The sequence below is a fragment of the Benincasa hispida genome, chromosome 10 (assembly GCF_009727055.1).
Source record: "Benincasa hispida cultivar B227 chromosome 10, ASM972705v1, whole genome shotgun sequence".
Classification (NCBI taxonomy): Eukaryota; Viridiplantae; Streptophyta; class Magnoliopsida; order Cucurbitales; family Cucurbitaceae; genus Benincasa; species Benincasa hispida.
Window position 1 is genome coordinate 17,294,766 of NC_052358.1, and position 10,789 is coordinate 17,305,554.

Below are 10,789 nucleotides of genomic sequence, written 5' to 3' on the forward strand. Positions count from 1 at the left end.
AACAATGGAAGCTGGATACATTTCTTTGTCTGCAGCTAGTTGTCAAACACTTTGGCTTAGAAAGGTACTACCTGAATTGAAGTGTCCTCAAGAGAAAGGGACCGTCATGTTCTGTGACAATAATCATCTATTTCACTTTCGAATAATCTAGTTTTTCATGGAAGAAGTAAATACATACAGATCAAATATCATTTCATCAGAGAATTGATCAAAGATGGAGAAGTATATATCAAGTATTATAAGACACAAGATCAAGTTGCATATATATTCACAAAAGCATTAAAGACAGACTTATTCTTGAAAATGAAAGAGAAGCTCGGAGTCAGGGAAATCCAGCTTAAGGGGGCATGTTAGAAATTAATAAGCTAGATACATTATGGATAACACATTCCTAGATACATTTCTAATTTCAAGATACATGCATTTCTAGATACATGTAATTGTTCAAGTACATGAATGGTATGTATACATGTACTTCATTTATTTTGTGTCTTTTAGGAAGTGTCTCTTGAGTACTATATAAAGAATTCATTTCCCTCATTTGTATGCAAGAGAAAAGAATCAAGAAAACAATATTCTTCTCTTGTGCGTTCTTGAGTTTTGTAAGAGAACAAGTTTCTTTGCTTAAAAGTTTGTGAAATTTAGAGTGGGCTCGTCAACGCTTCCAACAGAAACGCTCCAAAGAAAAAATTCGGTAAAAATGGGATTCAGTACTTGATTTCTCTCAAACGAGTTATTGGCTTACCGTAATAGTGAGGATTATTGACCATGTCTAGGAGGGGAGTGTAAATGTCAGCATATAGAAGTGTGCTTCCAGGAAGTCGTGGCTGTAAATTGCTTAACAGCTTTGAAAGCTTCTGATTGTAGGCTTGGGAATCTGAGTTTTGATCTTCCAAACATTTTCGATCTTCTGGGTTTTGAAATGCTATGCTCTCTTGAATGGGAAGGCAACGAACTGGACGAAGCCCAGCTACCACTTTAGTGCGACATCCAAGTTGGTAAATTTCCTACCCAATTTTGAAACAAAGAATGAGTTAAAATGTTAAAACATTCATGGGTTTGGTGGTACAATTGTAAACAAACATGTTTAAACTAATAATTAACCTTTTTCTTCGTCTATGGAACACGAACACAAACATGTTCGGACACATATCCGATCTGCAAATTTCAGACATGTGAGACATGTTTAGGACACTTTTGAAATTTTTTTTAAAAAGAAAATGGGCCCACCTTTCATGTTAGACTCAAATTTAAAGCCCAAAACAATTATATGTTAAACTAAAATTAAAAAATCTAGAGTAAAACCCTTTTTTTAATCATAGATTAAAAAAGACATAAATATACAAACCTGAAATTAGAAACATAAACATTTCATCGATAATAATGGTTAATTAACTTGATATTTTATGTTTTTTTAGTGGGGTGCGTATGGTATTTTATGCTAAATTTAAATATATCGTAAAAAAATAACAATAAAAATGAATGTATCCCTAACGAGTCCGTATCTCAATTTTATTGAAATTGATGCATCGTCGTGTCGTGTCTATGCTCATTAGTTATTCATTATTATGTCAAATATTGATTAGAATTATGGAGGGTGCATATTGTATAACTTACCTTGATCAAGCTTTGTAGCCTGTTCTGTAGAAAATCTTGGTAACCACTAATATTGTATTGTAGCTGCCTGGTGGGAAGGTCATAGAAATTGATGTTTAGGTCATTGGTTCCTGCACCAAAAACAACCAAAGCACTGTTAAGAATCTTCCTACTTTCATCCACGCCCACAATCCTTTGAAGCCTTCCAGTATAGTTCTTGAACATATCAATTTGCTTCATCACAGGAATGACATTGTATACAGAGACGTGAGATCATCGAAGCCTGTGCCGGCAGATGCAAAACTGACTCCAGTTTCACATCGCCGTCCGACAATTTAGGATCCAAAAATGGAGGAACAAGCTCTTTTATTCCCAACCTAGAGGCCACCATATCAGGAATGAGTTTCCCATCGCTGAACCTTCCAGTAGCGACATGACCAGGAAAATCTTTGCCGTATGGAGAGTAATTGGCCTTGAAAATTGTGGAAATGAAGTTGTTATTTCCGGTATCGACCCGAATATGAGAATGGCGGGCGCTGCATTGTTTGCTAAGAAATAGCAGCCAAATTATGTTGAGTGATAGTGCAACAATGAGGTAATTTGATGGTGCCATTGCTGGTGTTCGTCAAGTTCTTGTGTTTGATATTTATCTTTGCAAATTGGTTGATATATTTATAGTGGTTGAAGGAACCGTTCAAACGAAGAACATTTTTAACTAAGAGGCTGATCAGTTACTGAATACAGAATGAGAATGTGTAAAACTGCTGATCATTTATGCCTTCATCGGTTTAAAAAACCTCAGCAATTTAAAGCCAATGAAAGCCATTGAAAGCCATACGTTTGAACGTTTGTAATTGGCTAAAGCAATTATGGATGATTGGTTTTATTTTTTATTTTTAATTTTTTTCCTCTTTTCACAACTTATTTTATTTTATTTGTTAATCCTGGGTTCTAAATATTTCATCCCAGGTGGACAGATTTTTTCAGTTCAACATAATAAAATATTTATTTTAATCGATTGTTTTTAAGCTTAAATTGGCTAACTGAACAAGTTGGTTGTCAGGCTATGTGAATGATTGATATTATAGGGAAAATACTTTGGTGCAGCCTACCTCCCCAATAAACAATGGTCATGTGTGAATTTTTTTAAATGATTTATTTATTATTATTATTTTTTTTATGAAGGAAGGAAACCTGACGTTAAGTGCAATCTAATCATTACTCATAATATATTAAGTGGATGTGTTTGACATTGTCTAGAGGTCATGATTTAAACTTTGAACATAATATTTTGGTTGATTATATGTCTTCCCACTACATTCAAATCAGCTAAATAGGCAATTGATAACATTACCACGCCGTGGAATTCTAACTTAAAATCTAAAAAATAAATTGTTAAAAGTAAAAAATGTAGTTCCTTTTCGGGTGGTTGTAGGACGGACGACTGCCTATAGGTGGTAGGATACGGTAGGTGGTACCGCTCAGATTGTGGCCAATCTTCCTAACTGCGTGCAGGTCGGCCTTAGAACGCATGAAACTCATCACTACCTCGTAAGGGCGTTGAGACCATAGCATGTTACACAAAAGCGTAGCTTTCTCTATAGTGTTGTCACACAGCAACCCGCCTAGAAGAGCCACTCGCTCTGTAGTGTTGTCACATAAAATAGGCACGCCGCCCGCCTGCTGGCCGGACGAATCAAAGTTCTAAGGAAGTGGTAGTAGTTCCAATACATAAACAAGGTGGGTTGGGGTGATAGAGGTATTTTGAGCACATACTTTTTGCTTTTCCTCTCCTTTCAGTTATAGATAAGTGGGCAATTGAACCATTGAATGATGAACTTTACCCGTCTTCGCCTCCAACCCCACCTGGAGAGAACATAGGGTAAGGTCTTGGCCCATTTGAATATAGTTCATATCTCCTTCATTTGGTTGAGAAAGGGGAAAGCCTGGGGAACAGGACAGTGACTCTTAGCTCTCCTTAACTGTTCGACTCGAAACCCCATTTTTTTCGTTACTCGTTACCAAGTATTTCCTTTATATAGACGGAGGTTGGCCCATGTCTTCAGAGATTGTTTAAAAGTTCATTTAAAAAAGTGAGTTTCTTGGAGTCATGTTCCACGAGGCTCCACTCCAGGTGGGTGTCTTGCTCGTTCAGCTTCTTGTCAAAGAAGTCGAGAAGGCATTCTTGAGGATTGTAGGGGGTATTTTCTCCCATGGCGGGATACTCAATAAACACTGAAAGTAGTAGTTTCGAGTCATCCAATTCCATTACCAGTTTGAGGGATCTATTTGTAGGTTTGACCCCTTAGGAAGGTGGCCTGATTTGAATCCCTTGAAGTTGCAGAGCCAGTTGGAGAGCTAAAGTATTCCCCTAAGACTCTTAAGTTGCTTCCTTCAACCTTTGATTTGACCTTCCTTTTTCACTTGACTGCTGCCTTCGAGATCTCGAGCTAGCCTATTCGTTATGGGGAATCAATGCTCCGGGCCGAATAGAGCTTACCTCCGACGCTAGCTTTCTCTGGCGCATATTAGCTTAGCTACGGTTAATAGGCCGGTTTGGCTTCCTATCTGGCGGCCTCCTTACCTTACCCACACTACACTCAACGCATTTAAGTAATTGTCGTTCTGTAAGATCATAATGAAAATGCAATTTTTGTTTTTCTTCTAAACGAATACGATATTGAGATTTTTTACCGGAACGTGATTGGTTTTTAAGATCGTTTCCGGTTTTGGGTGAAAGACCATGAGGAGATACTGTCTGTGATCCATGGATCTCCAATCGGGAAACAGTATCCAAGCTCCGTGGCTAGTCTGCGCACTTTGGACTTTTCAAACTTTGCGAACTAAAACATTTGAGCAGCTAAAACCAATGATTCGTTATTGTAACAGATAGCAACAACCATTTCATCCGGCATGCGTATTTTTGATTTTCCAATGTATTTACTCATTAATGGAAATTGGTTGATGTTGTGAGTAATAACTCTGGTTGTTAGCTGTTCTATAATTCTTGTTTAGGCAGTTCATACCATCCATACATAACTTGGATTTCAATTCTTCCATGTTTCACCAGTAGTTTATTAATCATTGGAAGGAGAGTTCAAGATTGTTGGGTCAAGGTTGGCTTATAAGATCAAATACAAGTTAGATGGTTTTAGAGGTTGTTTACTTGCTTACTTGTAAGGGGGAAATCCCGGCCGTGCCTTAAGCAACAAACTTTGTCGGTTCTTTGTTAGTAGGTAAGACTTCTCTGTTCGAGTCTTAAATTCTAAGGTGTGGACCAGAAAATGCTCCCTGAATTAAAAATGAAGTTTGTGACCAATGCAGTGTGTGGTGGTGGGTCTGATTGTTTCGAGGACAACTTTTTGGTATGACAATTGACCTTGATGGTGACTGTTAATTTTTTTATGAGTTCCTAGAGGGCCAAAATGCAAACCATACTTATTGATTAGTAGTGTATATCATAACTTTGGTGAAAATTTCAATTTCCCCCTTAATTTTGTGTCAGGTTGACAAATTTCAATGCAATAATCAATGGAATGTTTTTACACAAACATTATTTTTTCTTAAGGTTTAAAAAAAAAGGGTTCAGGTAAAGATAAGATAAGCTTTTTGTTATGTTTTAGTCTCTAATATTTATGTTTCTTTTTCAATTTAGTATGCACTGTTTACAAAATTTATATTTAGCCATTTATGTATTAGTTACTCCTTTCATTAGTCCCTTATAACCTTGTTGATGTTAATGGCTTGCTTACATGATATGATCTTTGGTGAATTCAGAAAAAAACAGAGGAAAAAAGTGTAACGATAAAACTTATAATTTTAGGTTAAATTTAAAGTTTGGTCAACTTTGTAACTGTAATGTATTTATCTTTCAAGAGTGTCTAATAATTATATAAATTTTTAATTTTTTGTTTAATAAATTTCTAAAAAATTTGAATTTTATTTTATTATTTAATCATATATAAATTTGAATTTTAATTATGTTTAACGGTTCTCTAAACTTTCAACTCTGTGTATCTCATATGATTCAGGAACTGAATTTATAATCTAATAAAGAAATTTTATTAAAGAAAGTAAGAGAGATTTAAAAAACTTTTGCTTTCTCACTGGGACTTAACCATATAGCTGTTCGTTTTTTTTTTCCCAAAAAATTAAAGTTTTATAGGTTTAAGGGAAAATATTTTAAATGACAAAACTGCTAAAAATATTTACAACTAATAGTAAAATATCAGAGTTTATCTGTGATATACTGCGATAGACTACTAACTGTGTCTATAGACTATTTGTATTTTGCTATTAGTTATAAGTATTTTAATTTATTTTTCTATATTTGAAAACAACTCTAAGTTTAAATATCATTTGGTACATATATTTTAGAAATGGTTGTATTTTAGAAACCACTCTCAAATGTTTAACTGTAGTTTTTTTTTAACACTTTCAATAAATTAAAAAATTCAAACGACAAACTGCGGCACTTTATGAGCACAAGGATATGTAAATTTAAATCATCAACATATAAAAATGAGTACATACCAATGACCGATGAACAAGATTCATGTGGGCACATATAACTACAAGTGATTTCCATTTTTTTTGCTGCAAATTGTTATTGATTTGATATTATTAGTAATGAATCAGATACAATATATTTTCATAAGAGCTAGCAAATGCTAAATAACTTGCAAAAGTCCCCATCTTGTTCACACCTTTTCTTTTGTTGGGATTGAAATTTAGGTAGAGGTTGGAGAGATTCGATTCTCTAAACTCTTGGGGATGTTTGAGACAAGAAGTTGGTTATTATAATTATAGTTTATTATAGTTAGGTTATAATAGTTTTGTATTTGGGTGTAGATTATTTTAGTTTGAGTTATAATAGTATGTGTTTGAGGTGTAAACTATTTTAGTTTGAGAAGAAAATAGTAAACACTGTAGCAAAGAATAAAAAAATTATAAATGTAAAATAGTAAAAACGGTAGTAAATAGTAAATACTGTAGCAAACAAGGGTTTTGAAAAAATATTAGCTGTAACTAGTTAGAGAATGCAAAATAATATTTACAGTAACAAAATGTGGTTATTATAGTTTTAGGATAATCATCGCTCCAAACACGTCCTTGATGATTATTATTCAACTTGGTTAATGACTATGTTTCACTAAATATTGTCCTTATTTTGATCATTACTTTTATTGTTGTTTAGTGTAACAATGGACTAAGGTTTGGAAATTTGTATTTGGAGAAACTATTCGAGAAACATAATGTGGATTTGCATTTTTCAGGACGTATGAGAGAAAAAATGCATATGTATTTGCAAGTTGTTTTTAAGATTTCCAAGTTTTAACTTATACTTTTCGAAAATATTTCGCTTTCATCCCACACAAAAAAGAAATAATAAATAAATAAAAATTTTGAAAACTTAGCAGGTTTAGATTTTAATTGAATAATTTAGTAGGATGCACGGAGATATGTAAACCAAATATTAATAAATATATTGTTTTTATTTTTATTTTTTTTAAAACTCTACTTTAGCACTTCTTCCTCTAACTAATTTTCAATTGTCCATGTCGATTTTATTTCACGTCATTAGAAAAACACATGCAACTTCAAAATAATTGGTCAATTCCATTCGATTTGAATTTCAAGCTTTGAATTTATAAAGTGAAACTTAAAAGAAATATTGCGAATACAATGAATAATAAATTAGATAAAGATTTTAAAGCCTTAAGAGCCCAGAACTGTGAGTTCAAAATCCTTCACTTCTAATTCAAGTGATCGGAAAATTGCTTAAGAAGCGACTCTGTGATGAATTTGTAGGTTGCTTCAGTGGGATGAATGCTATCCCAGAACATAAATTTTGATGGGTCTTCACACGTTGGAGTTGATGCATTACATAGAGGCCCTGCTTCAGCCAATCCAGTTCCACAACAACCAATGTTCGTCTGCTCAAAACCTGTTCGACGAAATGCCCCAAACAAATTTCAGGTCAATTACATTGATTTTTTTGTTCATAACTTGATTTCCCTTAATTATTTATACCGGCTTACCATATTTTTGGGGATTATTAATCATGTCCACGAGAGGAGTGTAAATGTCAGCATACAAAATTGTGCTTCCTAGTAGCTGTGATTGTAAATTGCCCAACAGCTTTGAAAGCTTCTGATTGTAGGCTTCGGAATCTGTATTTTGATCTTCCAAACATTTTCGATTTAGAGGAATTGGGAATGATATGGTCTCTTGAATTGGAAGACAACCAATTGGAGGGAGGCCAGCGACCACTATAGTGCGACATCCAAGCTGGTAAATTTCCTGTCCATTGTAAAACAGAGTTAAACAAGTGTTCGTTTGAAGCAGGGAGTAGTTGATAAGTCTATTAGAATGATCAAACTTTGAAGGTTAAAAACTTTTCAAGAATAGGACTGAAGCATACAAAATTGAAGATGTGGAACTTGTAACTGATGCATTGGTGATTATTATGTCAAGGCTAAATTATAAACAACACTCTTTAACTTTGCTATTTATTTTTAAAATACCCTTATTCTTTCAAAACTTACAATGTATCTTTCACCTTTTACGAACATTTTAGAACTACTTGGAATGGTGTGACAATCTAAATTTCTATTTTAGCTCAACGCCACCCAATTTTGGATCCCAATTATATCCAAAATTTCAAAGGATTTCTAGTTCTAAAATATTTATTTGAGGTCAAATATAACGTTGCAACTTTGGAAAAAAGAAAAAAAAGGGTATTTTTGAAATCAAGATTTTTTTTATAAGTGTCAAATATCGGTGAAGATTAATGAGTGCATATTATATTGAATATCATTTACCTTGATCAAGCTTTGTAGTCTATTCTGTAGAAAATCTTGGTAATCACTAATATTGAATTGCAACTGCCTGGTTGGAAGGTCGTAGAAATTGAAGGTTAAGTCATTGGTTCCTACACTAATGACAGCCAAAGCACTGCCAATAATCCTCTTACTTTCATCCACACCCACAATTCTTTGAAGCCTTTGAATGTAGTTCTTGAACATACCAATTTGTTTCATCGCAGGAATGACTGTAGATATAGCGGCTGTTCGATCATCGAGTCCTGTGCCGGCGGATGCAAAACTGACCCCTGTTTTCACATCATCATCCGACAGTTCAGGATCCAGAAATGGAGGAACAAGCTCCTTTATCCCCAACTTAGATGCCACCATGTCAGGAATGAGTTTCCCATCACTGAACCTTCCAGTAGCAACATGGCCAGGAAAATCTTTGCCGTATGGAGAGTAATTAGCCTTGAAAATAGTGGGGATGAAGTTGTTATTTCCGGTGTCGACCGTAGAATCACCAAATATGAGAATGGCAGGAAAAGATGGAGAAGTTTCAGGTGTCAAAGCGATGCATGGTTTGCTAAGAAATAGCAGCCAGGTTACGTGGAGTGAGAGAGCAACAATGAGGTAATTAGCTCGTGCCATTGCAGGTATTCTTCAAAGTTCTTGTTCTTTGATATTCATCTTTGCCAAATTGGTGCATGAATTTATAGGGAGCTGTTGAATGTTACACAAATCTTGTTATTATTTTTGCATTTATTTACAGAAGAAACCGTTCTAACGTAGAAGAACACCTTGTGTACTTAATTAGGTGAGTTATTGTATACATAAAGAGTGGACTGTTTATTCTTTCATCACCTTCAAAACGCCAGGAATTGAAAGCTAGGTGTTTGATCGCATGAAAGTATAACTTGCTGGAATTACTGTGGCTAATTTGGTTTTATATGTTTATTTCGTAAACTGAATTAAAAAAATATAATAACTCATTTTGCTAATCACTAACAAGCTGAGAGTGGTCTAATGTGGGGGTCGATAATCCCCCTTCATAGCTTTCCCCCTTATTTATTTGAATGCTCTGCTATATAGCTCCTCGAGTGTTTCAACTGATTAATGAATTATCTTGTTACCTAAAAAGTAGTTGTAATTTGTAAATACTTCATCGAATGGGCTGACAAAGTTATTATTGTTTTTTTAACAACTATATGTCGGGTGAAGAAATTGAGCATCTAATCTCTCATCAAACCCAATTGGACCGATTATTTTGATCCAATCCGAATTAAACCACAAATAATAATAACTTCGGTTATATATGGTTCGATTCGGTTCGACTTTGGATACAGATTTCAAATTAAAACCGAACTGAATAAAAAAATCTGGTTTCACTATACTTTTAAACCAAACTGACACCTTTGTAAAAAAGAACTTTTTAGTTAATTTAATTTGGTTTATTCAATTTTAGCAAACACTCCTAGATTGAATTACTAACTTCTTACGTACCAAAAGAAATTGTCAATGCTTGATGAATAATGGTATTAAAAAACCTACCTTCTGAAGAAATGCATTAATCAGCGGAACAATTTATATAAAATATGAATTAAGGGGGTGTTTGATGTGCTAAGTTGAGTTATGAACACATGGAATCAATATGTTAGAGTTAGAAAATCTATGTTCGAGATGCAGAGTTGTAAAAATATAGTTTCTCGATAAATGTGAAAAAGAGAGAAAGATGGACAAATAAGTTCATCGATAAATGTTCAAACTTCAGTATTGAGCACTATTAAAGTTAGGTTGAGTTATTTAATATTAACTTATGAAGTCGGTGGGCTAAACACCCTCTTAAATAAATGTAATTTATATCGTAAAAAAATGAAAAAGGAGTTAGATGAATGCAATGGTTTAATGAGGCTACATTACCATTTTAGTCATCTCTTATGTTTAGGTAAATATTCAATAACTTAAATATGTTATTTGATGCTCCGAATGACTAAATATATTATATAGAGATTATCAATTAAGTTTATATTTTATGCTCTATTTTAGGTACACTCTATTTGGGGTTTAAGAGAGGTGTCATATATAAAGCCTCTAACCCCTTTCATGCATCTCATCTCATATTATTAGGACTGTTTGGGGTGCTGAGTTGAGACATGCGATATCTGAAGTTCATATATCTGTGGAGTTCATATGTTTGTGTTTGGGGTGCAGAGTTGTTTTGTCTGAGTTCATATGTTCGTGTTGGGGTGTAGAGTTGAGTTCATATATTAAGGATATCTTGTGTCGTTTTTTAAATTCTTCATAATCTGCTTTTATGATTACTATTTTTGTATTGAAACTTTGTTCTTTAATAATTTTATCATTTTAATTAAATATGAATTGTAATT

General features: G+C 33.8%; 1 protein-coding gene, 1 long non-coding RNA gene and 1 pseudogene across 3 annotated transcripts; 1 reads left to right on the forward strand and 2 right to left on the reverse strand.

Moving 5' to 3' along the window:
* Positions 1-1,006: 1,006 nt before the first annotated feature.
* Positions 1,007-2,730, reverse strand: LOC120088950 (annotated as a pseudogene).
* Positions 2,731-7,194: 4,464 nt separating this feature from the next.
* LOC120088715 lies at positions 7,195-8,779 on the forward strand. 2 transcript variants are annotated; one of them, XR_005485009.1, is made up of 3 exons: positions 7,195-7,330; positions 7,408-7,890; positions 8,645-8,779. It is a non-coding gene; the product is annotated as an uncharacterized LOC120088715 (long non-coding RNA). The 2 variants fall into 2 exon arrangements; XR_005485008.1 differs by lacking the exon at positions 7,195-7,330 and having other exon boundaries at positions 7,434-7,575; positions 7,760-7,890.
* LOC120088714 (GDSL esterase/lipase At2g30310-like) lies at positions 7,588-9,332 on the reverse strand. Its single transcript, XM_039046145.1, has 2 exons — positions 8,421-9,332; positions 7,588-7,899 (listed from the first exon to the last, which is right to left on the reverse strand). Exons 1-2 carry the CDS (start codon positions 9,051-9,053, stop codon positions 7,624-7,626), a joined length of 909 nt encoding a protein of 302 aa, XP_038902073.1. The 5' UTR covers positions 9,054-9,332; the 3' UTR covers positions 7,588-7,623.
* Between the last annotated feature and the right edge of the window lie 1,457 nt (positions 9,333-10,789).